Source organism: Somniosus microcephalus, unplaced genomic scaffold (assembly GCF_052327205.1).
Source record: "Somniosus microcephalus isolate GS21.2 unplaced genomic scaffold, FLI_Smic_1.0 unresolved_chr3, whole genome shotgun sequence".
Classification (NCBI taxonomy): Eukaryota; Metazoa; Chordata; class Chondrichthyes; order Squaliformes; family Somniosidae; genus Somniosus; species Somniosus microcephalus.
Window position 1 is genome coordinate 61,903,340 of NW_028225181.1, and position 27,720 is coordinate 61,931,059.

General features: G+C 49.7%; 1 protein-coding gene across 1 annotated transcript; it reads right to left on the reverse strand.

Moving 5' to 3' along the window:
* Positions 1 to 905: 905 nt before the first annotated feature.
* LOC147091604 (uncharacterized) lies at positions 906 to 27,664 on the reverse strand. Its single transcript, XM_085976831.1, has 3 exons — positions 27,553 to 27,664; positions 11,574 to 12,707; positions 906 to 1,590 (listed from the first exon to the last, which is right to left on the reverse strand). The coding sequence occupies exons 2-3, from the start codon at positions 12,597 to 12,599 to the stop codon at positions 1,072 to 1,074; spliced, it is 1,545 nt and encodes a 514-aa protein (XP_085832957.1). The 5' UTR covers positions 12,600 to 12,707; positions 27,553 to 27,664; the 3' UTR covers positions 906 to 1,071.
* Positions 27,665 to 27,720: the final 56 nt, after the last annotated feature.

Consider the following 27,720-nt stretch of genomic DNA (forward strand, 5'->3'; position numbering starts at 1 on the left):
CCCCCTGACCTATCGCCGGACGATATGTCCAACAGGGTCAGGGGTCGTTCTTGCAGCCGTGGCAGCACCAGTTAAAGGGAAGCTGTCGGGCGGCAACATTTCATTTTGGCCGACTGCCAGCACCTGCATCCCTTCCCCTTCTTTGGGGTGTCAGCCGCGATCGCTCAGCCCGGCGTTCCTCTTGATCCGACACCCGCTCCCCTGTGGTCCAGCAGGGCCCCAGTGTGCGCAGTGCTAGGCCCCTCCCCTTTAGTCACGGAGGGAGGTCTGCTATGACACGGTGCTATGTGCCGACGGGCGTGGCGCTGTTACATGAAGCACCGCGAAATTCACTGGTAGCGCCTCAAGAGGGAGGGGAGCGCTTCCAGTGGCACCCCGCCTCCTGCTTGGGGCGCTAGCACTGAATTTAATGCGCAGGGGCGCATACTTTGTCAGGGGGCTAAAATTAGCCCTGGTGATGTTAGCAACCCAAAGGGGGTGCCACCGAATTTCCCCCTAAGAGTCTAAAGGGGCTGGAGGAGCAGAGGGATCCAGGGATCCAGATACACAAATCACTAAAAGTAGCAACACAGGTTAATAAGGCCATTAAAAAAAAGCACTGGGGTACATTCCTAAAGGAGCCTTCTGTTCCGTGCCTAGGAGCTCTGAAACATGGCAGTGAGCGGCTGGGACATGTTTCTCACATGCCTCGAGATTAACCCTCATGGGGACTTTGCTGTCAGTGAAGAGAGAGAAGAAAGACCAAAGTGCCGTTTGCCCCTCTCAGTGTGGCCCTGAAGGACTGTGTCCAGGCTGGAGTTCTGTTCCTGTCGTACGATCCTCCCCCAGATTGTCCTTTCTGAGCTCCAGCCAGGTGATGCTAAACACTCAGGTGGGAAAGACAAAAATCTACAACAATGTGTTTTTAAAAAAGTTGATTTATTTGACATATATCCAGAATATTAAACTCCAGCCAAGTTCCCGGAGTTATTAACATCAGCAGAAACAATCCCCACCTGTCAGAATGAACATGGTTCAGTCCTGGATGTGATTAACAGCAGCAACAACAGCAGCAGAATCCAATCCCTGCAGTCACTTGTGCACTCGCTGGTGTGTCAGGAGGTGGGATGACTGAGTGAATCCCTTCCCACACTCAGGGCAGGTGAACGGCCTCTCCCCAGTGTGAACTCGCTGGTGTGTCAGCAGGTGGGATGAGCAAGTGAATCCCTTCCCACACACGGAGCAGGTGAACGGCCTCTCCCCAGTGTGAACTCGCTGGTGATTCAGCAGGTTGGATGACTGAGTGAATCTCTTCCCACACTCAGAGCAGGTGAACGGCCTCTCCCCAGTGTGAACTCGCTGGTGATTCAGCAGGGTGGATGACTGAGTGAATCCCTTCCCACACACGGAGCAGGTGAACGGCCTCTCCCCAGTGTGAACTCGCTGGTGATTCAGCAGGTTGGATAACTCAGTGAATCCCTTCCCACACTCAGAGCAGGTGAACGGCCTCTCCCCAGTGTGAACTCGCTGGTGATTCATCAGGTTGGATGACTGAGTGAATCTCTTCCCACACTCAGGGCAGGTGAACGGCCTCTCCCCAGTGTGAGTGCGCTGGTGTACAGTGAGCCCAGATGATCGCCTGAACCCAGTCCCGCAGTGAGAGCACCTGAACGGTCTCTCGTCAGTGTGAACACGTTGATGGCACATCAGTTCCCCGGAACTTTTAAAGCACTTCCCACAGTCCGAGCAATTAAAAGGTCTCTCGTCAGTGTGAACTCGCCGGTGTGACAGCAGTTTGTATGAATTAGTGAATCCCTTCCCACACTCAGAGCAGGTGAACGGCCTCTCCCCGGTGTGAACGGTGCTTTTTGCTTCCATATTCAAAGGCCGATGATATTCAGTTCCTGATGAATCGAGTGACTGTCAGATCTTGACGTGATGTTTGGTTTGAGTTTCCCGTCTGCAAATCCTCCCCTTCCAATACCCTGTAAAATGAATTTAAAACAGGGAGCGTGAGAGAACCCACTAAAGAGGCAGGTTGTGAAATTGAGCTCAATGAATCTGGTCATTTGTGGGGCCGGCACTAGAAAAAAGTGACCATGAAAGCTGCTGGATTGTCATAAAATCCGACTGGTTCACTAATGTCCCTCAGTGAAGGGAATCTGTCACCTGGTCTGGGCCTCTGGCCTCTATGGGAGGAGAGAGAGAGAGAGAGAGAGGTGGGAGTGGGAGGGGGCAAAGGAGATGGACTTTATACATCTGCAACTCGACCAGAACTTTGACAGAACCTCCAAAACCCACAACCTCCAGCACCTAGAAGGACAAAGGCAGAAGGTGCATGGGAGCACCATCACCTCCAAGTTCTCCAAGTCACACACCATCCTGACTTGGACATATATCGCCGTTGCTACATCATCACTGGGTGAAAATCCTGGAACTCCTTACACAACAGCATTGTGGGAGTACCTTCACCACACAGACTGCAGCGGTTCAAGAAGGCGGCCCACCATCACCTTCTCAACGGGAAAATGGGGATTGGCAACATATTCTGGTCTTGCGAGCGACGCCCACATCCCAAGGATGAATTAAAACAAATCTGCAGATGTAAACTGGATTAAAAGCCTCTACAGAAATACTTATTCCTAAAACAATACTCTTTTACATTGTAGGGACAGTGTCTGTGTAACAACCTAATCTCCCCCAGAATCCACCTCCCTTGACAGTCTCACATTGGAAATTGTTGGGTCCTCCTGGGCTCAGAAGTACTGGGGGTTAAACCCAGCTGCTTCTGCTCCATCTCCACTCCAGCTCAAACAGAAGCAACAAAAAGACCTACACAGGCGGCCAGGGACCTACCGTCAGCCTGCAATAAAACTCTTCCCGACAGCTGCTGACTAATGGCGGCCGCAGCACCCACAATTCACCGCGCCCCAGAAACCACTCTATCCAACTCGCTGATTTACCCGCTGAGAGTGCGCATGCTCCCCGGGGCTGCGGGCCATTCTGGGAGCCTGGCTCCTGTCCTTTGGCCTGAGTCGGACTTGGTGGAACCGGCTGAAGAAACCGGAAAGCGGCGGCTCGGATGGGGGAGGCGCTGCACCCAGGGTTTCCTGGTGCCAGGGCCCTGGCTGCATGTCTGCCGGGCCCGGCCGCTCTGATTCTGATTGAGGTTCTTGATGAGGTAACAGAGAGGGTTAATGAGGGCAATGCGGTTAACATGTTGTACATGGATTTCCAAAAGGCGTTCGACAAGTGCCACATAATAGGCTTGCCAGCAAAGTTGAAGCCCATGGAATAAAAGCGACAGTGGCAGCATGGATACGGAATTGGCAAAGTGACAGGAAATAGAGTAGTGGTGAACGGTTGTTTTTCAGACTGGAGGAAGGTATCCAGTGGTGTTCCCCAGGGGTCGGTACTAGGACCACTGCTTTTCTTGAGATATATATATATATACATACATATATATATATATCTATATATATAAAGCGGCTCTTCTGTCTGTCCCGATGTCTGTCTGTCTGTCCGCCTGGTCTATATACGTTTGGAAGTTACAGAGCGTACCAACGCGCGCGTCGCCTCAAAAGAAAGCTTGCGATTCCGGACCGGTCATAGGCGTATTTACGTTTCGGCCGGACAAAAATCCCGCCCGCGGTATCCCAAAAACGTTCAGTGTTCCGCTCATTAGCATCTCATTAGCGACCGTGTGACGTCGAGGTCTTCCTACAGTTGAGTGTCGAGTGACTCGACGATTGACCAATCCTACGCTTCGGTGACCTGACCGGTCGACCAATCGGTGCGTGTGTGGGCGGGCCTTATCCTTCTGAACCGAGGTGTGTGGCCGCCATCTTGATTTTCCACGATTTTTTCCCCCACACTTTCTGTGTGTTAGGGAACTAAGGTAAATATTTCAATTATGTGTTAGGCAATTAATTAACAATTTATTTGAGTTTTATATTGTGTTTAGCAACCCCCCCCCCACCTCCTCCTCACCCTCGCGCAGGGGGGACTCGGGGCCTGAAGCTGAAAAAATTTCTCTCTCTCTCTCTCTCTCTCTTCCCTCTCTCCTTCTCCTCTTCCCTCTCTCTCCTTCTCCTCTTCCCGCTCTCTCCTTCTCCTCTTCCCTCTCTGTCTCTCTCTACTTCCCCCTCTCAGGTGTCGCGGACGGAGCGCGGGCGCGCCGCCCGAAGTTTCCCGCTCGCTAACGGCCTTGCCGGCTCCCGCGGGCCGCTCGCACTGACCGCGCATTCGCCGCCCGCACTGACCGCGCATGCGCTGCCCGCACTCACCGCGCATGCGCCGCCCGCACTCACCGCGCATGCGCCGCCCGCCCACCCGCAGCGGCCGTCCATCAGCCGCGCGATACGCGGGGGACCTCAGCAACGGCACCGGACCTCAGGCGCTAGGCAGGGGGAGGGGCCGGAGAGAGGGAGAGAGGGGAGTGGGGGAGCGGAGGGGTGAGAGGGAGACAGGGGAGGGGAGGGAGAGAGGGGAGAGGAGGGGAGGGAGAGAGGGGAGGGAGGGATAGGACAGGGAGAGGACATGATAGGGAGAGCGGGGACACACAGGGGCAGGGAGACCAAACGCCCCAAAATTGCCCTCGCGCCCCAAAATTGCCCTCGCAACGCAGGGCTCCCCAGCTCGTGCATGTATGTATGAGTCGATCTCTCTGTCTGTCCTTCTGTCCTCGGGTGTGCGTCTGTCCGGCTATGCACTCGAAAGTTATAGAGCGTACCTACGCGCGCGTTACCTCCGAAGAAAGCTTACGCTTCCGGGACGGTCGTAAGCGTATTTACTTTTCGGTCGCACGAAAATTGTTCGCGCCTTATGCAAAAAACCTTCAAAATTAAACTCATTATCTGCTACTTAGCATTGATTGACTGACGTCAAGGTTCGACCAATCCTGTGCCGTCACGATTGACCAATCCGACAGTATGGTCCCCTGATGGTTGGCCAATCGGTGTGTGTGTGTGTGGGCGGGACTAATCGTTTTCATCTCAGGGATCTGGCAGCCATTGTTTCACTACCATTACTTCAGCTTCCAGCTCAAACTACTTTGATCATCCAGCTTTGAAAAAGTTAGTATCTCTTTTAAAAATAACATAAGATTTACCAAAAACGTTTTATAAGTACTTTCACTTTCATCTTTCAAAGTATTAAAAGGTAGAAATGTTGCCCGGCAGCAGATTCACAAAGGGACAGAGACAGGGCCCAAAAGCCTGGGACTCGATTTAAAATGTTGCCCGGCAGCAGATTCACAGAGGGACAGACAGGCCCCAAAGCCTCGCACTCGATTTAAACCGCCCAGCCCAAAACAGCCCTGGCAAAGCCGGGCTCCCCCAGCTAGTATATATTATATCTATCTATCTAGGATACATCTGTCTGTCTATCTGTCTGTCTGTCGAGCTATACACTCTAAAGCTATAGAGCGTACCTACACGTGCGTTACATCAAAAGAAAGCTTGCGATTCCGGAACGGTCGTAAGCGTATTTACGTTTCGGCCGGACAAAAATTGCGCCCGCAGTATCCAAAAAACGTTCAAAATTCTGCTCATTATCTGCTCATTAGCATTGAGTTACATCGAGGTCGACCAATCGTATGGTCCAGCGACCCGACGGTCGACTAATCGCGGTGTGGCGGGGGCGGGTTCCTGGCGTGTGTGGGCGGGCCCCCCTAGAGTCGAGTGACAGGACGATTGACCAATCCTACGCTTCAGTGACCTAACGGTCGACCAATCGGTGCGTGTGTGGGCGGGCCTTATCGTTCTGAACCGAGGTGAGTCGACGCTATCGTGATTCCAAACTTTTCATTTCTTTTTCCCGCTTTCTGCGTGTTTCTTTTCAAATCTACATTTCCACCAAAAAAAGTCGCTTTTAAAACACAAAATGTTTAAAAAAGTTAATTCATTTGTAAATCTTTTTTCTAACCTCTATAATTTTCCTACCTTTCACCGTTTTTCCAGGCAGGCCTCGAAACCTGGGCGTCTGTTGCCCAGCCACGCCCGAGCTACGCACCGGCCATCCCGCTGGGCCCGATTCCGAACCAGCGGCCAGCCATCTTGGTAAAGGCTGGCTGGGCTCACTGCAAGCTCCTCGCGCTGCACGGCGCACCTCCACACAGAGCGCGGCCAGAGGGAAGCGAGCAGGCTCGGGGGGGGGCGGGGCTCGGGAGGGGGAGCGGAGAGGTTTACTCCGGCAACCGGGCTCGCCAGCCGCAATCGGCCGTCTCAAGCCGCTCAGGCCCGGAGATCGGGAGGCGGAGAGTTACCAAGGCAACCAGGCCCGGCCAGCCGCAATCGGCCGTCTCAGGCCCGGCCTCGGAAGGGCGGGGCTCGGGCTCACTGGGGCGCTGCGCTCGGCATGTCAGTGCGTGGGGCGGCACGGAGCTCAGCGGAGCCATCGCCGGCAGAGGGGAGAGGGTCTGCTGGCTCCCCCCTCCCTTCCTCCCCCCCTTGGTGACCGGGAGGGGTCGCTGTGCCGGACTCAGTCCAAACCGTCGCTCCCTGTGCGCATGCGCGGACTATCGTCTGTCAATCAACCATCAGCCAGAAGAGGTCGCTGGTGAGACCAGTGAAGAAAGAAACACTTGCATTTCTATAGCGCCTTTCACCATCACCGGATGCCCCAAAGTGCTTTACAGCCAATCAAGTACTTTTGAAGTGTAGTCACTGCTGTAATGTAGGAAATGCGGCAGTCAAATTGTGCACAGCAAGCTCCCACAAACAGCAATGTGATAATGACCAGATAATCTATCTTTTTGTTAAATCTGTTTCTCTCTCTACGGATGTTGCCTGGCCTGCTGAGTGTTTCCAGCATTTCCTGTTGTTATTTCAGATTTCCAGCATCCGCAGTATTTTGCTATTATCCTTTTGTTACATTGATTGAGGGATAAACATTGGCTAGGACACCGGGGATATTTCCCCTGCTCTTTCCCAACAAACCGTCTATATTCTCCTGTAGCCTGAGGCTTCCCTCCTCGCTATTTACCACTCCACCAATTTTCGTGTCATCTGCGAACTTACTGATCATACCTCCTACATTCATATCTAAATCATTAATGTACACTACAAACAACAAAGGACCCAGACCCTGTGGTACACCACTGGACACAGGCTTCCAGTCACAAAAACAACCTTCGACCATCACCCTCTGCCTCCTGCCACTAAGCCAATTTTGGATCCAATGTGCCAAATTGCCCTGGATCCCATGGGGTCTTACCTTCTTGACCAGTCTCCCATGTGGGACTTTGTCAAAAGCCTTACTGAAGTCCATGTAGACTACATCAACTGGACTGCCCTCATCCACACACCTAGTCACCCACATCGAAAAATTTAATCAAATTGGTTAGACATGATCTCCCCCTGACAAAGCTATGCTGACTATCCTTGGTTAATCCTTGCCTCTCCAAGTGGAGACTAATTCTGTCCCTCAGAATTTTATCCAATAATTTCCCTACCATTGATGTTCGGCTCACTGGCCTGTAATTCCCTGATATATCCCTACTACTACCCTTCTTGAATAATGGTACTACGTTAGCTGTTCTCCAGTCCTCTGGCACCTCCCCTGTGGCCAGAGAGGTTCTGAAAATTTGTGTCAGAGCCGCTGCAATCTCCTCCCTTGCCTCACACAGCAGGCTGGGATACATCTCGTCTGGGCCTAGGGGTTTATCCACTTTTAAGCCCGCTAAAACCACTAATACCTCCTCCCTCTCAATACTAATTTGTTCAAGTATATCACAATCCCCCTGCCTGATTTCTATGCCTGCATTGTCCTTATCCATAGTGAACACAGATGCAAAATATTTATTTAAAACCTCACCTACATCTTCTGGCTCTGCACACAGATTGCCACTTTGGTCCCAAATGGGCTCTACTCTTTCCCTGGTTATCCTCTTGCCCTTAATATACTAACAAAACACCTTGGGATGTTCCTTTATTTTGCCCGCCAGTGTTTTTTCATGACCCCTCTTCGCTCTCCTAATTCCTTTTTTTAAGTACCCCCCTGCACTTTCTGTACTCCTCTCGGGCTTCCACTGCTTTTAGTCCTTTGTATCTGCCAAAAGCCACCCTTTTTTTCCTAATCCATTCTTGTATGTCCATCTCCAGCACCGGTGTGTATCTGAGTCAATGGGCCTCTCTCTGACCATTCTCCCCAGTCCATCTCCAGGACCAGTGTGTATCTGAGTCAATGGAACTTTCTCCCCAGTCCAACTCCAGGACCAGTGTGTATGAGTCACAGGGACGCTCTCTGACCTTTCTCCCCAGTCCATCTCCAGGACCAGTGTGTATCTGAGTCAATGGGACTCTCTCTGAACTTTCTCCCCAGTCCATCTCCAGGACCAGTGTGTATCTGAGTCAATGGGACTCTGACCTCTCTCCCCAGTCCATGTCCAGGACTAGTGTGTATCTAAGTCAATGGGACACTCTCTGACCTTTCTCCCCAGCCCATCTCCAGGACCAATGTGTACCTGAGTCAATGGGGCTCTCTCTGACCTTTCTCCCCAGTCTATCTCCAGGACCAGCGTGTATCTGAGTCAATGGGACTCTCTCTGACCTTTCTCCCCAGTCCATCTCCAGGACCAGTGTGTATCTGAGTCAATGGGACTCTCTCTGACCTTTCTCCCCAGTCCATCTCCAGGACCAGTGTGTATCTGAGTCAATGGGACTCTCTCTGGCCTTTCTCCCCAGTCCATATCAGTCTTTACAGTAGAAGACACTAAGAATATCCCAACACTGGACAAACAGGGGGCTAAAGGGGGGGAGGAGCTAAACATGATCAAAATCACGAAGGAAGTGGTACTCGGTAAAATAATGGGACTCAAGGCAGATAAATCACCTGGACCTGATGGCTTACATCCTAGGGTCTTGAGGGAAGTGGCGGTAGGGATTGTGGATGCATTGGTAATAATTTTCCAAAACTCCCTGGACTCGGCAAAGGTCCCAGCAGACTGGAAAACTGCTAATGTAACACCCTTATTTAAAAAGGGCAGTAGACAGAAGGCTGGAAACTATAGACCGGTTAGCCTAACATCTGTGGTAGGTAAAATTTTGGAGTCCATTATTAAGGAGACAGTAACAGGACATTTGGATAATCATAATTTAATAGGACAAAGTCAGCATGGTTTTATGAAGGGGAAGTCATGTTTGACAAATTTGCTGGAGTTCTTTGAGGAAGTAACATATAGGGTGGATAAAGGGGAACCAGTGGATGTAGTGTATTTAGACTTCCAAAAGGCATTTGACAAGGTGCCATGCAAAAGATTATTGCTTAAGATAAAAAACCACGGGATTGGGGTAATATTCTGGCATGGATAGACGATTGGCTATCTAACAGAAGGCAGAGAGTTGGGATAAATGGTTCATTCTCAGACTGGCAATCAGTAACTAGTGGTGTTCCGCAGGGGTCAGTGCTGGGTCCCCAACTCTTTACAATCTATATTAACGATTTGGAGGAGGGGACCGAGTGTAACATATCAAAGTTTGCAGATGATACTAAGATGGGAGGGAAAGTAGTGAGTGAGGAGGACATAAAAAACCTGCAAGGGGACATAGACAGGCTAAGTAAGTGGGCAGAGATTTGGCAGATGGAATACAATACTGGAAAGTGTGAGGTTATGCACTTTGGCAGGAAAAATCGTAGAGCAAGTTATTATCTTAATGGCAAGAAACTGGAAAGTACTGAAGTACAAAGGGATCTGGGGGTCCTGGTGCACGAAACTCAAAAGGTTAGTATGCAGGTGCAGCAAGTGACTAAGAAGGCCAATGGAATGTTGGCTTTCATTGCTAGGGGGATAGAATATAAAAATAGGGAGGTATTGCTTCAGTTGTACAATGTATTGGTGAGACCGCACCTGGAACACTGCATACAGTTTTGGTGTCCATACTTAAGAAAGGACATACTTGCTCTCGAGTCAGTACAAAGAAGGTTAATTCAGTTAATCCCGGGGATGAGGGGATGGACATATGAGGAGAGGTTGAGTAGATTGGGACTCTACTCATTGGAGTTCAGAAGAATGAGAGGCGATCTTATTGAAACATATAAGATTGTGAAGGGGTTGGATCAGGTGGATGCAGGGAAGATGTTCCCGATGATGGGTGAAACTAGAACTAGGGGGCATAGTCTTAGAATAAGGGGCTGCTCTTTCAAAACTGAGATGAGGAGGAACTACTTCACTCAGAGGGTGGTAGGTCCATGGAATATGCTGCCCCAAAAAGCTGTAGAAGCTACATCATTACATAAATTTAAAAGAGAAATAGACAGTTTCCTAGAAGTAAAGGGAATTAAGGGTTACGGGGAGCGGGCAGGAATTTGGACGAGTCTAGGTTCGGATCGGTCATGGCCCTGAGGGTAGCGGAGCGGGCCCAGGGGCTGTGTAGCCTGATCCTGCTCCTATTTCGTGTGTCTAATTCTGTTAGATTCAGGAGATGGTTCTGTGATAGTGGATTGGCGTTTAGGACCAGGTCAGCCATGATCTTATTGAATGGCGGAGCAGGCTCGAGGGGCCGATTGGCCTACTCCTGCTCCTATTTCTTATGTTCTTATGATATGTCAGACAGGGTCAGGGGTCGTTCCTGCAGCTGCGGCGACACCACTTAAAGGACAGGTGTCGGGCGGCAAATGTTTATTTTGGCCGACTGCCAGCACCTGCCCCCTTCTCCTTTCTTCTTCGGGGTGTCAGCCGTGATTGCTCAGCCCAGCGCTCCTCTTGATCCGACACCGCACTCCCCGGTGGTCCAGCAGGGCCCCGGTGTGCGCAGTGCTAGGCTCCTCCCCTTTAATCAGGGAGGGAGGTCTGCTATGACGCGGTGCTATGTGCCGACGGGCGTGGCGCTGTTACACGAAGCACCATGAAATTCACTGGTAGCGCCTCAAGAGGGAGGGGAGCACTTCCAGTAGCACCCCGCCTCCTGCTTGGGGCGCTACCACTGAATTTAATGCGCAGGGGCGCTAACTTTTTTAGGGGGCTAAAATTAGCCCCGGAAACGTTAGCAACCCAAAGGGGGCGCCACCGAATTTCCCCCTAAGAGTCTAAATGGGCTGGAGGAGCAGAGGGATCCAGGGACACAGATAAACAAATCACTAAAAGTAGCAACACAGGTTAATAAGGCCATAAAAAAAAGCACTGGGGTACATTCCTAAAGGAGCCTTCTGTTCCGTGCCTAGGAGCTCTGAACCATGGCAGAGTGTGGCTGGGATACGTTTCTCACACGCCTCGAGATTAACCCGCACGGCAACTTTGCTGTCAGTGAAGAGAGACAAGAAAGACCAAGTGCCGTTTGCCCCTCTCAGTGTGGCCCTGAAGGACTGTGTCCAGGCTGGAGTTCTGCTCCCGCCGTACGATCCTCCCCCAGATTGTCCTTTCTGAGCTCCAGCCAGGTGATGCTAAACACTCAGGTGGGAAAGACAAAGATCTACAACAATGTGTTTAAAACAAAGTTGATTTATTTGACATCTATCCAGAATATTAATAACTCCGGGAAATGGGCTGGAATTTATCAGCAGAAACAATCCCCAACTGTCAGAATGAACATGGTTCAGTCCTGGATGTGATTAACAGCAGCAACAACAGAATCCAACCCCTGCAGTCACTTGTGAACTCGCTGGTGTCTCAGCAGGTTGGATGACTGAGTGAATCCCTTCCCACACTCAGAGCAGGTGAACGGCCTCTCCCTAGTGTGAACTCGCTGGTGTCTCAGCAGGTTGGATGACTGAGTGAATCCCTTCCCACACATGGAGCAGGTGAACGGCCTCTCCCCAGTGTGAGTGCGCTGGTGGACAGTGAGCGCAGATGACTGCCTGAACCGAGTCCCGCAGTGATGGCACCTGAACGGCATCTCCCCAGTGTGAGTGCGCTGGTGTACAATGAGCTCAGATGACCACCTGAACCCAGTCCCGCAGTGAGAGCAGGTGAACGGTCTCTCCCCAGTGTGAACACGTTGATGGTGTATCAGTTCCCCGGAACCTTTATAGCACTTCCCACAGTCCGAGCAGTTAAAAGGTCTCTCGTCAGTGTGAACTCGCTGGTGATTCAGCAGGGTGGATGAATCAGTGAATCCCTTCCCACACTCGGAGCAGGTGAACGGCCTCTCCCCGGTGTGAACACGCTGGTGTGTCAGCAAGTTGGATGAATTAGTGAATCCCTTCCCACACTCGGAGCAGGTGAACGGCCTCTCCCCGGTGTGAACACGCTGGTGTGTCAGCAAGTTGGATGGATTAGTGAATCCCTTCCCACACTCGGAGCAGGTGAACGGCCTCTCCCCGGTGTGAACACGCTGGTGTGTCAGCAGGTTGGATGAATTAGTGAATCCCTTCCCACACTCGGAGCAGGTGAACGGCCTCTCCCCGGTGTGAACACGCTGGTGTGTCAGCAAGTTGGATGAATTAGTGAATCCCTTCCCACACTCGGAGCAGGTAAACGGCCTCTCCCCAGTGTGAACTCGCTGGTGTATCAGCAGGTTGGATGAATTAGTGAATCCCTTCCCACACTCAGAGCAGGTGAACGGCCTCTCCCCGGTGTGAATGCGCTTGTGTCTCGATAGGCCAGAGGGTTGGCTGAAGCTTCGTCCACACACAGAACACGTGTACGGTTTCTCCCCACTGTGAACGGTGCTTTTTGCTTCCATGTTCAGAGGCCGGTGATATTCAGATCCGATGAGTCGACTGACTCTGTCAGATCTTGAAGTGATGTTTGGTTTGAGCTTACCATCTGTAAGTCCTCCCCTTTCAGTGCCCTGTAAAATTAATTTAAAACAGGGAGCGTGAGAGACAACCCACAAAGGCAGGTTGTGAAATTGAGCTCAGTGAATCTGGTCATTTGGTGGGCCGGCACTAGAAAAAAGTGACCATGAAAGCTGCTGGATTGTCATAAAAACCCAACTGATTCACTAATGTCCTTCAGGGAAGGGAATCCACCACCTGGTCTGGGCCTACACAAGACTCTGGCCTCTATGGGAGGAGAGAGAGAGGTGGGAGTGGGAGGGGGAGGGGGCGAAGGAAAGGAACTTTATACATCTGCAACTCAACCAGAACTTTGATAGAACCTCCAAAACCCGCAACCTCCACCGCCTAGAAGGACAAGGGCAGCTGTTGTATGGGAGAACCATCATATCCAAGTTCCCCTCCAAGTCACACATCATCCTGACTCAGATATATTCATCGTTGCTGGGTCATAATCCTGGAACTCCTTACCGAACAACATTGTGGGAATACCTTCACCACACGGACTGCAGTAGTTCAAGAAGGCGACTCACCACCCCCTTCTCAACGGGAAACTGGGGATTGGCAATATTTGCTGCTCTTGCGAGCTACGCCCACATCCCAAGAATGAATTAAAACAAATCTGTAGATGTAAACTGGATTAAAAGCCTGTACAGAAATGCTTGTTCCTAAAACAATACTCTTTTACATTGAACGGACAGTGTCTGTTTAACAACCTAATCTCCCCTAGAATCCACCTCCCTTGACAGTCTCACATTGGAAATTGTTGGGTCCTCCTGGGCTCAGAAGTACTGGGGGTTAAACCCAGCAGCTTCTCCTGTATCTCCACTCCAGCTCAAACTGAAGCATAGAAACATACAAACATAGAAGATAGGAGCAGGAGTAGGCCATTCGGCCCCTCAAGCCTGCGCCGCCATTCAATGCGATCATGCTGATCATCAAAATTCAGTCCCCGGTCCCTGTTTTCTCCCCATACCCCTTGATCTCTTTAGCCTTAAGAAATATATCCAACTCCTTCTTGAATATATTTAATGTATTGGCCTCTACTGCCTTCTGTGGTAGAGAATTCCACAGGTTCACCACTCTATGGGTGAAGAAATTCCTCCTAATTTCTGTCCTAAATGGCTTACCCCGTATCCTTAGACTGTGACCCCTGGTTCTGGACTCCCTGACCATCGGGAACATCCTTCCTGCATCTAGTCTGTCCAGTCCTATCAGAATTTCATAAGTTTCAATGAGATCCCCTCTCATTCTTCTAAACTCCAGTGAGTACAAGCCCAATCGTCCCAATCTCTCCTCATACGTCATTCCTGCCATCCCAGGTATCAGCCTGGTGAATCTTTGTTGAACTCCCTCCCCGGCAAGAACATCCTTCCTCAGATAAGGCGACCAAAACTGCACACAATACTCACGATGTGGTCTCACCAAGGCCCTGTACAACTGCAGCAAGACATCCTTGTTCCTGTACTCAAACCCTCTCGCTACGAAGGCCAACATACCTTTTGCCTTCTTAACTGCCTGCTGCACCTGCATGCTTACCTTCAGCGACTGGTGCACAAGGACACCCAGGTCTCGTTGCACTTCCCCTTCTCACAATCTACTGCCATTCAGATAATAATCTGCCTTCCTGTTTTTGCCACCAAAGTGGATAACCTCGCATTTATCCACATTATACTGCATCTGCTATGCTTCTGCCTAATCACCCAACCTGTCCAAATTATACCGGAGTTTTTCAGCATCCTCCTCACACACGCCCACCCTGCTTTGTGTCGTCTGCAAACTTGAAGATGTTACATCTAGTTCCCTCGTCTAGATCATTTATATATATTGTGAATAGCTGGGGTCCTAGGACCGATCCCTGCGCTACCCCATTAGTCACTGCCTGCCACTCAGAAAAAGACCCGTTTATTCCAACTCTTTGCTTCCTGTCTGCCAACCAGTTCTCTATCCAAGTCAGTACCTTGCCCCCAATCCCATGTGCCTTAACTTTACACGCTAATCTCTTCTACGGTACCTTATCGAAAGCCTTCTGAAAGTCCAAATACACCACATCCACTGGTTCTCCCTTATCTATTCTACCAGTTACAATCTCAAAAAATTGCAGTAGATTAGTCAAGCATGATTTACCTTTTGTAAATCCATGTTGACTTTGTCCGATCCTGTCACTGTTTTCCAAGTGCTCTGCTATTACATCTTTTATAATGGACTCTAGCATTTTCCCCACTACCGATATAATTCCCCGTTTTCTCTCTACCACCTTTTTTGAATAGTGGGGTAATATTAGCTACCCTCCAATCCATGGGAACTGTTCCAGAGACGAGCGAATTTTGGAAGATGACCAGCAATGCATCTACTATTTCTAGGGCTACTTCCTTAAGTACCCTAGGATGTCGATTATCAGGCCCTGGGGATTTATCGGCCTTCAATCCCGTCAATTTCCCCTAACACCATTTCCCTACAAATACTGATTTCTTTCAGTTCCTCCCTCTCATTAGACCCTATGTTCCCCGACATCTCTGGAAGGTTATTTGTGTCCTCCTTTGTGAAGACAGAACCAAAGAATGTATTTAATTGGCCTGTCATTTCTTTGTTCCCCATTATAAATTCCCCTGATTTTGACTGCAAGGGTCCTATGCTTGACTTCACCAATCTTTTTCTCTTCACATATCTACAGTTAGTTTTTATGTTCCCTGAAAGCTTACTCTCATACTCTATTTTCCCCCTCTTAATTAATCCCTTTGTCCTGCTTTGCTGAATCCTAAACTGCTCCCAATCCTCAGGTTTACTACTTTTTCTGGCCAATTTATATGTCCTCTCCTTGGATCTTATGCTATCCCTAATTTCCCTTGTTAGCCACGGTTGAGTCACCTTTTTTGTTTTATTTTTATGCCAAACAGGAATGAACAAATTCTGTAGTTCATCCATGCAATCTTTGAATGTTTGCCATTGCCTATCCACCATCAAGCCTTTGAGTAACATTCCCCAAGCAATCCTACCCAACTCGCGCCTCATACCATCGTAGTTTCCTTTATTTAAATTCAGGACCCTAGTCTCTGAGTCAACTACTTCACTCTCCATCTTAATGAAGAATTCTATCATATTATGATCGCTCTGACCCAAGGGGCCTCGCACAACAAGATTGCTAATTAATTCTTTCTCATTACATAATACCCAGTCTAAGATGGCCTGATCTCTAGTTGGTTCCTCGACATATTGGTCCAGGAAACCATCCCGTAAACACTCCAGGAATTCCTCCTCCAGAGGATGGTTACTAATTTGTTTAGCCCAATCTATATGTAGATTAAAGTCACCCATGATAACTGCTGTGCCCTTATTGCACGCATCTCTAATTTCCCATTTAATGCAATCCCCAACCTCTGCATTACTGTTTGGAGGTCTGTATAACACTCCCACTAACGTTTTCTGCCCCTTGGTATTTCTCAGCTCTACCCATACAGATTCCACATCATCAGAGCTAATATCCTTCTTTTCAATTGTGTTAATCTCCTCTTTAAAAAGCAATGCTACCCCACCTCCTTTTCCTTTTTGCCTATCTTTCCTGAATATTGAATACCCCTGGATGTTGAGTTCCCAGCCTTGGTCACCCTGGAGCCATGTTTCCGGAATCCCAATCATATCATATCCGTTTACATCTATTTGCGCAACTAATTCATCCACCTTATTACGAATGCTCTTTGCATTAAGACACAAGGCCTTCAGGCTTGTCTTTTTAACACTCTTACACCTTTTAGAATTATTATTTACTGTGGCTATGTTTGATTTAAACCCATGATTTCTCTGACTGCCACTTTTGTTTTTCTCCTTCCTGTCTTTTGCTTCTATCCTTGTTTCCCTTTCCTCTGTCTCCCTGCTCAGGTTCCCAACCCCCTGCCATTTTAGTTTAAACCTTCCCCCAGAGCACTAGCAAACACTCCCCCTCGGACATCAGTCCCGGTCCTGCCCAGGTGCAAACCGTCCGGTTTGTACTAGCCCCACCTCCCCCAGAACTGGTTCCAATGTCCCAGGAATTTGAATCCCTCCCCCTTGCACCATTCCTCTAGCCACGTAGTCATCTGAAATATCCTTCTATTTCTACTCTGACTAGCACGTGGCACTGGTAGCAATCCTGAGATTACTACCTTGGAGGTCCTATTTTTTAATTTACCTCCTAACTCCATTTATTCAGCTTTTAGGACCTCATCCCATTTTTTTACCTATACCGTTGGTACCTATATGCACCACGACAATTGGCTGTTCACCCTCCCCTTCCAAAATGTTCTGCAGCCGCTCTGAGACATCCTTAACCCTTGCACCAGGAAGGCAACATACCATCCTGGAGTCACGTTTGCGGCCGCAGAAACGCCTATCTATTCCCCTTACAATAGAATCAATTCAATTCAATTCAATTCAAATCGCTTTATTGGCATGATAAGGTACATCTTATGTTGCCAAAGCATCAAAATACATTCATGGTTGAACACATAAACGCAGTTCTATTCATACAGTGTATAAACAGGTATATCCCTGAGTGTATAAATATACATTCGCATTATTTATATATACTCTTTTCTTAGGTTTACTGGTTGTCCCTCTGTTCATGGCAAGCTGTAACCTAGTGTGCCGCCAGTGCTACACAGCTTCTCTCCTCCCCCAGTAGGTATGGGAGTTTTTGGTCGTCATTCAGATTTCTGAATTCAGGGCATATTTGTGAGAATTTTTGGTAGAAATTCTCCCTGATGCCCTGATATTTTCCACAGGCTGTGAGGAAGTGCATCTCTGTCTCCACTACTCCCTGACTGCAGTGAGAGCATATCCTGTCCTCTCTTGGCAGCCTGGTCTGCCTGTGTCTGCCTTTTTCGATCGCTTATTACTATAGCTCTCCCACTCTTTTTCCTCCTGTCCTGTGCAGCAGAACCACCCACGGTGCCAGGAAATTGACTGCTGCTGCCTTCCCCTGATAAGCCATCTTCCCCAACAATATCCAAAGTGGTATATCTGTTTGAGAGGGGGATGCCCACTGTAATGAAATCTGTTTGTTCTTGCCTGTATTCGTTTTGCACTCATGTATATTACCCTCCCCCACACGGTGTATGGTTTCACTTCCTCTTTCCTGACTAACCTGTATGGCTCATTCCTGCGAGCCAGTCAGTGTGTTGAGATGTTAGCTCTGATCTTAGTGATTAAAAGCCAACTTGTTAAAGTCTATAACTTCTAGTTTTGTGGTTATTGAAGGCACATCACCCACAGGGGACCCCTGCACTACCTGCCTGCGCCTGCTACTCTGCCTGGTGGTCATCCATTCTCTTCCTGCCTGTGCAGCCTTTACCTGCGCTGTGACCAACTCCCTAAACGTGCTATCCACGATGTCCTCAGCATCGCGAATTCTCCAGTATGTATCCACTCACAGCTCCAGCGCCGCAATGCGGTCTGTCAGTAGCTGCAGCTGGATACACTTCCCGCACACATGGTTATCAGGGACACAGGAATCGTCACAAGAATTACAGACACCCTATAAACTCCGCCGCCTCGCTCTTTATATCACCGCCGCCGCTCCTCACAGGTCCACTGCTGTGGGGCCAACCTGCTCCACCACCTCACTTTATATCACCGCCGCCGCTCCTCACAGGTCCGCCGCCACCGCCACTGTGGGGCCTACCTGTGCCTCGGATTATAGATACATAGAAGATAGGAGCAGGAGTTGGCCATTCGGACCCTCGAATACCTGAAGGAAAGAAATTTGCAGGGTTACAGGGAAAGGGCGGGGAGTGGGACTCCCTGAAGTGGTCTTGTAGAGAGCCGGCATGGCTCAACAGGCCGAATGGCTTCCTTCTGTGCTGTAACCATTCTATGATTCTATAAAATATTAGAAAGTTTGTTCCACAGAAGCACCAGGTTTATCTGCTTTTATTGATGAATTTAAAAAGTCTCTATTAAAACCTGAGCCAGTGTGTTGTGAGCCAAAGAGCCTTGTGTCCAATGAGGGGAATAAAGGCCCACAGCCTCCCCTGGCCCCGGGCCCTGAACAAGGGACTGGAGAAACTCGCTGCCCTGCGGATCAGGCAATCAGCCAGCGCTAGTCCCGCCCCTCGGGCTCTCCGATTGGTTGGAGGACCCGCCACCGGCTCGCTCCTCCAGCCCCGCCCCGCTCGCTCCCTATTGGTCGGAAGCTCCCGTCAATCAGGCCGCGGGCCCGGGTCACGTGTCCCCGAGGAGCTCACGTCACCGTCCAACTGACGCCGCTCGGTCTGGGGCCTCGCGGACTCTCAGGTTTTTCTATTTCTCTTTATTCTCTCCCGATCCCCCCCTCCCCCCCCCAACCCACGCGATTCTCCGCCCAATCGGAGCAGAGAAAACTCACTTTGCATCACTGATTGCGACTCTGGAACCGACATCAAGGCCTTTCCACGGAATGCCCCGCGCCAACTCCGTCCGGCAGGATCCGAGTGCGCAGGCGCAGCTCCGAGTGTGGGGGGGTGTTTGGTGTCCTCTGGGCATGCACAGTTATTACCCTTGGTGACCGGGAGGGGTCGCTGTACCGGACTCGGCCCAAACCATCGCTCCGTGTGCGCATGCGCGGACTCTCGGCTGTCAATCAATCAACTAACTGCCAGAAGAGGTCGCTGGTGAGAACAGTGAAGAAAGAAAGACTTGCATTTCTATAGCGCCTTTCACCACCACCGGACGCCCCAAAGTGCTTTACAGCCAGTGAAGTATTTTTGAAGTGTAGTCACTGTTGTAATGTAGGAAACGCAGCAGTCAATTAGCGCGCAGCAAGCTCCCACAAACAGCAATGTGATAATGACCAGATATTCTATCATTTTGTTACATTGATTGAGGGATAAACATTGACTATGACACCGGGGATAATTTCCCTGCTCTTTCCCACATTACAACAGTGACTACACTCCAAAAGTACTTCATTGGTTGTAAAGCACTTCAAGACGTCTGGTGGTCATGAAAGGCACTATATAAATGCAAGCCTTTCTTTCTTGAAATAGTGCCATAGGATCATTGACGTCCACCTGCGAGAGCAGACGGGGCCTCAGTTTAACGTCTCATCTGAAAGATGCCACCTCCGACAGTGCCGCACTCCCTCAGTACTGCACTGCAGTGCCAGCCTAGATTTTTGTGCTCAAATCTCTGGAGTGGGACTTGAACCCACAGCTTTCTGACTCAGAGACGAGAGTGCTACCACCTGAGCCACAGCTGACACTAAATAAGTAGTTCTGACGAAAGGTCATCGACCTGAAACGTTAACTCTGTTTCTCTCTCCACAGATGCTGCCTGACCTGCTCAGTTTTTCCAGCATTTTCTGTTGTTATTAAAGAAACGAGGGAGTGATTGCTGATGGGAAGAATGTTGGGTTGTCCTGCGCATGCGCACCTCCCTGGCGGCTGAGGCGAAACACTGACTCGCTCCCACCTGAGCCGCGCACGCATACCAGATGTTGCGGCCCCGCATGTGCGCCCGATGTTCCACCCGCGGGATTTTGTGCGCTGAGCATGCGCATTGCGGACCGATCGGAACGGGTGATTGTACAGCATGAGTGAAAGCGCGGGGGCCATGAGCACATGCGCAGGACTCGGCGTCAACAGAGCGCTTTCTGCAGTGCCGGGGGCTTGTGGGTATTACAGCCGCCATTACTGCTGATCCTTTCAACCAACCTGTGCAGCAGCTGGGGCCTGAAAATCAGCTTCACTGCCCCTAGGTTCAGAAATGTGAAAATTAAACAACAGCTTGCCTCTGATCCTTTTCTGAACTCGATTTACAGGGTTATAGAAGTGGAGCAGTTACAGACGGGAAGCTCAGACCAAACATCACGTCAAAATCTGAGGGTCGCTCGATTCATCAGGACCTGAATATCATCGGCCTTTGCACATGGAAGGAGAAAGCAGCGATGACAAACCGCACACGTGTTCAGTGTGTAGACACGGATTCAGCCGATCGCCTGACCTGGTGGGACACGTGCAACGTCACACCGGGGAGAAACCGGGTAAAGGTGGGGACAGTGGGAAGGGAGTCAGTTCCCCGTCTGCATTGGAAGTTCAACGGCGCAGTCACACCAGGGACAGTCCATTCACCTGCTCCGTGTGTGGAAAGGGATTTGTTTGTTCATCCCATCTGCAAACACACCAGCGAGTTCACACTGGGGAGAGACCATTTCAATGTCCTGACTGTGGGAAGAGCTTTAAAGGCCTCGGGATCTGAAGGGACACCAGTGCCTCCACACTGTGGAGAGGCCATTCACCTGCACCGTGCGTGGGAAGGGATTCTTGCAGTCCTCCACACTGCTGACACACCAGCTTGTTCACACTGATGAAAGGCCATTTAAATGTTCTCACTGTGGGAAGAGCTTTAAAATCCCCCGGGAGCTCAAGCAACACCAGCGAGTTCACACTGGAGAGAGGTCATTCACCTGCTCCGTGCGTGGGAAGGGATTCTTGCAGTCCTCCACCCTGCAGACACACCAGCTTGCTCACACTGACGAGAGACCCTTTAAATGTTCTGACTGTGGGAAGAGCTTTAAAAGCTACTGGGAGCTGAAGAGACACAACACCTACACACTGGGGAGAGGCTGTTCACCTGCTCCGTGTGTGGGAAGGGATTCGCTCAGCCCTCCAACCTGCTGATACACCAGCGAGTTCACACTGACGAGAGACCCTTTAAATGTTCTGACTGTGGGAAAAGCTTTAAAAGCCCTGGGGAGCTGAAGAGACACTGGCTCCTCCATGCTGGGGAGAGGCCATTCACCTGATCTGTGTGTGGGAAGGGATTCGCTCGGTCCTCCAACCTGCTGGCCCATCAGCGAGTTCACACTGGAGAGAACGCCTTTAAATGTTCTGGCTGTGGGAAAAGATTTAAAAGCTCCAGGGAGCTGAAGAGACACCGGCTCCTATACACTGGTGAGAGGCCGTTCACCTGCTCCGTGTGTGGGAAGGGATTCACTCAGTCATCCCACCTGCTGATACACCAGCGAGTTCACACTGACGAGAGCCCCTTTAAATGTTCTGACTGTGGGAAGAGCTTTAAAATCTCAAAGAGCCTTAAGAGACACCAGCGTGTTCACACTGATCATCAAATCCAACAGCACAGAAGGAGGTGTTTCGGCCCATCGAGTCTGTGCCGGCTCTTTGAAAGAGCTGTCCAATTTAGTCCCAAACCCCAGCTTTATCCCCAGAACTGTGCAAACTAGTCCTCTTCAAGGATATGTCCAATTACTGTTTGAAAGTTCCTGTGGAACCTGATTCCAGCATCCTTTCAGATGGTGCGTTCCAGATCTTAACAACCCTCTGTGTGAAAACAATTCTCCTCATTCCCCTCTAGTTCTTTTAGCAACTATTTTAAATCTGTGACCTTTGGTTACCGACCCACTTGCCAGAGTGAACAGTTTCTCCCTACTTGCTCGATCAAAACCCCTCATCATTAGGTCTCCTCTTAACCTTCTCTGCTCTAAGGGGAACAATCCCAGCTTCTCCAATCTCTCCACATAACTGAAGTCCCTCATCCCTGGTACCATCCTGGTCAACCTCCTCTGCACCCTCTCCAAGGCCTTGACATCCTTCCTAAAGTGTGGTGCCCAGAACTGTACACAAGACTCCAGCTGAGGCCAAAACCCTGCAGCTGTACAACACCCTGGTTAGACCACACCTGGAGTACTGTGAGCAGTTCTGGGCACCACACCTTAGGAAGGATATATTGGCCTTGGAGGGAGTGCAGCGTAGGTTTACCAGAATGATGCCCGGACTTCAAGGGTTAAGTTACGAGGAGAGATTATATAAATTAGGGTTGTATTCCCTAGAATTTAGAAGATTAAGGTGTGATCTGATCGATGTTTTCAGGATATTAAGGGGAACAGATAGGGTAGATAGAGAGAAACTATTTCCGCTGGTTGGGGATTCTAGGACTGGGGGCAGTCTAAAAATTAGAGCCAGACCTTTCAGGAGTGAAATTAGGAAACACTTCTACACACAAAGGGTGGTAGAAGTTTGGAACTCTCTTCCACAAATGGCAATTGATGCGAGATCAATTGTTAATTTTCAATCTGAGATTGATAGGTTTTTGTTACCCAAAGGTATCAAGGGATATGGGCCAAAGGCGGGTGTATGGAGTTAGGTCACAGATCAGCCATGATCTCATTGAAAGGCGGAACAGGCTCGAGGGGCTGAATGGCCTCCTCCTGTCCTGATACAAAGATGGGTGGGAAAGCAAGTTGTGCAGAGGACTCAAAGAACCTGCAAAGGGATATAGACAGGCTAAGTGAGTGGGCAAACATTTGGCAGATGGAGTATAATGTGGGAAAGTGCGAGGTTATACACTTTGGCAGGAAAAATAAAAAAACAAATTATTTAAATGGAGAGAGATTACAAAATGCTACAGTTCAGCGGGACCTGGGGGTCCTTGTGTATGAAACACAAAAAGTTACCATGCAGGTACAGCAAGTAATCAAAAAGGCAAATGGGATGTTGGCCTTTATTTCAAGGGGGTTGGAGTATATAAGCAGGGAAGTCCTGCTCCAACTGTACAGGGTATTGGTGAGACCACACCTGGAGTACTGCGTACAGTTTTGGTCTCCTTATTTAAGGAAGGATATACTTGCATTGGAGGCAGTTCAGAGACGATTCACGAGGTTGATTCCAAAGATGAAGGGGTTAACTTATGAAGAAAGGTTGAGCAGGCTGGGCCTAAACTCATTGGAATTTAGAATAACGAGAGGTGATCTTATTGAAACATATAAGATACTGAGGGGGCTCGACAAGGTAGATGCAGAGAGGATGTTTCCCCTCGTGGGGAAATCTAGAACGCAGGGGCACAGATTCAGAATAAAGGGTCGCCCTTTTAGAACGGAGATGAGGAGGAATTTCTTCTCTCAGAGGGTCGTAAATCTGTGGAATTCTCTGCCGCAGAGAGCTGTGCAGGCTGGGTCATTAAATATATTTAAGGTGGAGATAGACACATTTTTGCAAGATATGGGAGTGAAGGGTTATGGGGAGCGGGCAGGGAAGTGGCTTTGAGCCCAAGATCAGCCATGATCTTATTGAATGGCGGAACAGGCTCGAGGGGCTGAATGGCCTCCTCCTGTGCTATGTTCCTAACTAGTGATTTGTAAAGATTTAGTATAACTTCCTTGTTTTTGTATTCAATGGCCCTATTTACAAAGCCAAGTATCCCATACGCTTTCTGAAACCTCACCAACTTGCCGTGGCACTTTCAAAGATTTGTGAATATGGACCCCCAGGCCCCTCTGCTCTTGCACCCCCTCAAAATAGTCCCATTTAGATTATACGGCCTCTCCCTGTTGTTTCTCCCAAAGTGCATCACTTCACACTTATCCTCATTTAATTTCACCTGCCTTGTGTCTGCTCATTTCACAGTCTGTCTCTGTCCTCCTGAAGTCTGCTACTACTATGCTCACTATTTACTACGTTGCCAAGTTTTGTATCATCTGCAAACTTTGAAATTGTACACCTATACCCAAGTCCAGGTCAGTTATATATAACAAGAAAAGCAATGGTCCTAATCCTGACCCCTGGGGGAACCCACTGCATACTTCCCTCCAGTCAGAAAAACATCCCTCAGCACTGCTCACTGCCTCCTCTCCCTTAGCCAATTAGCAGGAGTGGGCCATTCGGCCCCTCGAGCCTGCTCCACCATTCAGTAAGATCATGGCTGATCATCGATCTCCATATCCCATGATTCCCCCAGAGTCCACAATCTATCGATCTCAGCCTTGAATATACTCAAAGACTCAGCATTCACAGCCCTCTGGGGCAGAGAATTACAAAGATTCACAACCCTCTGAGTGAAGAAATTCCTCCTCATCTCAGTCTTAAATGGCCGGCCCCTTATCCTGAGACTGTGCCCCCTAGTTCTAGACACTCCAGCCAGGGGAAACAACCTCGCAGCATCTACCCTGTCAATCCCCTTCAGAATCTTGTATGTTTCAATGAGATCACCTCTCATTCTTCTAAACTCCAGAGAGTATCGGCCCATTCTACACAATCTCTCATCATCGGACAGCCCTCTCATCCCAGGAATCAATCTAGTGAACCTTCGTTGCACCGCCTCCAAGGCAAGTATATCCTTCCTTAGATAAGGAGACCAAAACCGTGCACAGTACTCCAGGTGTGGTCTCACCAAGGCCCTGTACAATTGGAGCAAGACTTCCTTACTCTTATACTCCAATCCCCTTGTAATAAAGGCCAACATGCCACTTGCCTTCCTTATTGCTTGCTGTACCTGCACGCTAGCTTTCTGTGTTTCTTGCACGAGGACACCCAAATCCTTCTGAACACCAACATTTGAAAGTTTCTCACCATTTAAAAAAGATTCTGTTTTTGTATTCTTCCTACCAAAGTGAATAACCTCACATTTCCCCACATTACACTCCATCTGCCACCTTACTGCCCACTCACTGAGTCTATCTATATCCCTTTGCAGAGTCTCTGTGTTCTCCTCACAGCTTACTGTCCCACCTAGCTTTGTATCATCAGCAAACTTGGATACATTACACTCGGTCCCTTCATCTAGGTCATTAATATAGATTGTAAATAGCTGAGGCCCCAACACTGATCCTTGCGGCACCCCACTAGTTACAGCCTGCCAACCTGAAAAAGGTCCGTTTATCCCTACTCTCTGTTTTCTGCCTGTTAACCAATCCTCTATCCATGCTACTATATTACCCCCAACCCCGTGAGCCCGAATCTTGTGTAATAATATTTTATGTGGCACCTTGTCGAATGCCTTTTGGAAATCCAAATATACTACATCCACTGGTTCCCCTTTATCTACCCTGCTAGTTACATCCTCCAATAACTCAAATTTGTCAAACACGATTTCCCATTCATAAAACCATGTTCACTCAGCCTAACCATGTTATGATTTTCTAAGTGCCCTGATACAACTTCCGTAACAATGGATTCCAGCATTTTCCCAACGACTGATGTCAGGCTAACTGGCCTGTCGTTCCCTGTTTTTTCTCTCCCTCCTTTCTTGAATAGCGGTGTTACATTTGCGACCTTCCAATCCGCTGGGACCGTTCTAGAATCTCGGGAATTTTGGAAGATCAAAACCAATGCATCCACGATCTCTTCAGCCACCTGTTTTAGAACCCTAGGATGTAGGCCGTCAGGTCCAGGGGATTTGTCGGCTTTTAGTACCATTAGTTTCTCTAGTACTTTACATGAAGTTCCTCACCCTCATTAAACCCTCGGTTCCCCACCATCTTTGGTATGCTTTTGGGTCTTCTACTGTGAAGACAGATACAAAATATTTGTTTTAACGTTTCTGCCATTTCCTTATTCCCCATAATAATTTCTCCTGTCTCTACCTCTAAGGGACCAACGTTGTCAGCTATAGCTCAGCTGGCAGCTCATTATCAAGATGTTGTAAATGTTCTTAATGTTCAATATATTTATTAAAAAAATAGTTGGTAGCTCACTCGCCTCTGGGTCAAAGGGTTGTGGGTTCAAGTCCCACTCCAGGGACTCGAGCACATGAAGCTAGGCAGACACTCCAGTGCAGTGCTGAGGGAGTGCTGCACTGTCGGAGGGGCCGTCTTTCTGATGAGACGTTAAACCGAGGCCCCGTCTGCTCTCTCAGGTGGATGTAAAAGATCCCATGGCACTATTTCGAAGAGGAGTAGGGAAGTTATCCCGGAGTCCTGGCCTATTTATCCCACAACCAACATAACAAAATCAGATTATCTGGTCATTATCACTTTGCTGTTTGTGGCAGCTTGCTGTGCGCTGCCACATTTCAACAGTGACTCCACTTCAAAAAGTACTTCATTGACTGTAAAGCGCTTTGAGACGTCCGCTGGTCGTGAATGGCGCTATATAAATGCAAGTCTTTCTTTACTTATGCTACTCTCTTCCTCTTTGATGCTTTTGATTTAATTTTTAAACATTTAAGAAATTATTGCAGTGACAAAGGCTGTCTCTGAAACTGCAGAAAATTTGTCTTTAAATAAGCTTTTTAAAAATTTATTATTTTAAAAATTTGCCAGGCCGGCAGTCTGCGGCCCCTCCCCCAGATTCCAGCCCCAGCTCTGTGCTGACTGCGGCCCCTCTCCCAGATTCCAGCCCCAGCTCTGTGCTGACTGCGGCCCCTCTCCCAGATTCCAGCCCCAGCTCTGTGCTGCCTGCGGCCCCTCTCCCAGATTCCAGCCCCAGCTCTGTGCTGCCTGCGGCCCCTCTCCCAGATTCCAGCCCCGGCTCTGTGCTGACTGCGGCCCCTCTCCCAGATTCCAGCCCCAGCTCTGTGCTGACTGCGGCCCCTCTCCCAGATTCCAGCCCCAGCTCTGTGCTGACTGCGGCCCCTCTCCCAGATTCCAGCCCCAGCTCTGTGCTGACTGCGGCCCCTCTCCCAGATTCCAGCCCCAGCTCTGTGCTGACTGAGCTGCTCTCACCTGGGGACAGCGCGTCACAATCGGCCCCAGCTCACCTGAGCTGGAGAGGAGGCCCCGCCCCCTTGCCGCGCCAGCATTGGTGGGCGGACCCGGGCCCGCCCTCTTCCTATTGGTCAGAGCTCCCGTCAGTCACAAGGTGGGCCGGCCTCCATCTTCCTCTGATGACGTCACAATCGGGCCCCAGCCTCAGCGCCGGGTAGAAAGGTCACGCCCCCTAGCCGCGCCGCCATTGATTGGAGGACCAGGCCGCCCAGTTCAGTCCTCCCAGCTCAGCCCTCTTCCTATTGGTCAGCGCTCCCGTCAGTCACAATCACCTTACTCCGGCTCACTCCGCCACAGCTTGCGGTTCAATCCGCTCCGTCCGGTGTCCGCGGAGGCCCCGCCCGCCCCGACTCTCAGGTTTGGTTTTCTCGTATTTTACTTTATAATCTCACTCTCCGCTCCCCCCTCACCTCGATTTAAATCGATTCCCAAACACTTTACTTTATCCGGCCGCTGATTCCGCCTCTTCCCGGGCCCAGGCCTTCCGTCTGCGCTCTGCAGGCCCCGCGCAGGCGCACTGGCAGTCTCGTTTTCTGGTCGGGCCGAATAAGCATGCGCGGCCCCGCCCCGCCACATTT

Excerpts from the sequence above, each read along its gene's own strand:
- LOC147091604 (XM_085976831.1), bottom strand. The coding sequence starts at position 12,599 with ATGGAAGCAAAAAGCACCGTTCACAGTGGGGAGAAACCGTACACGTGT. Across the intron at positions 1,591-11,573 it reads ACCTGCTGAGACACCAGCGA|CGCACTCACACTGGGGAGAG; the intron begins GTTCACAAGTGA and ends ACTGTACACCAG.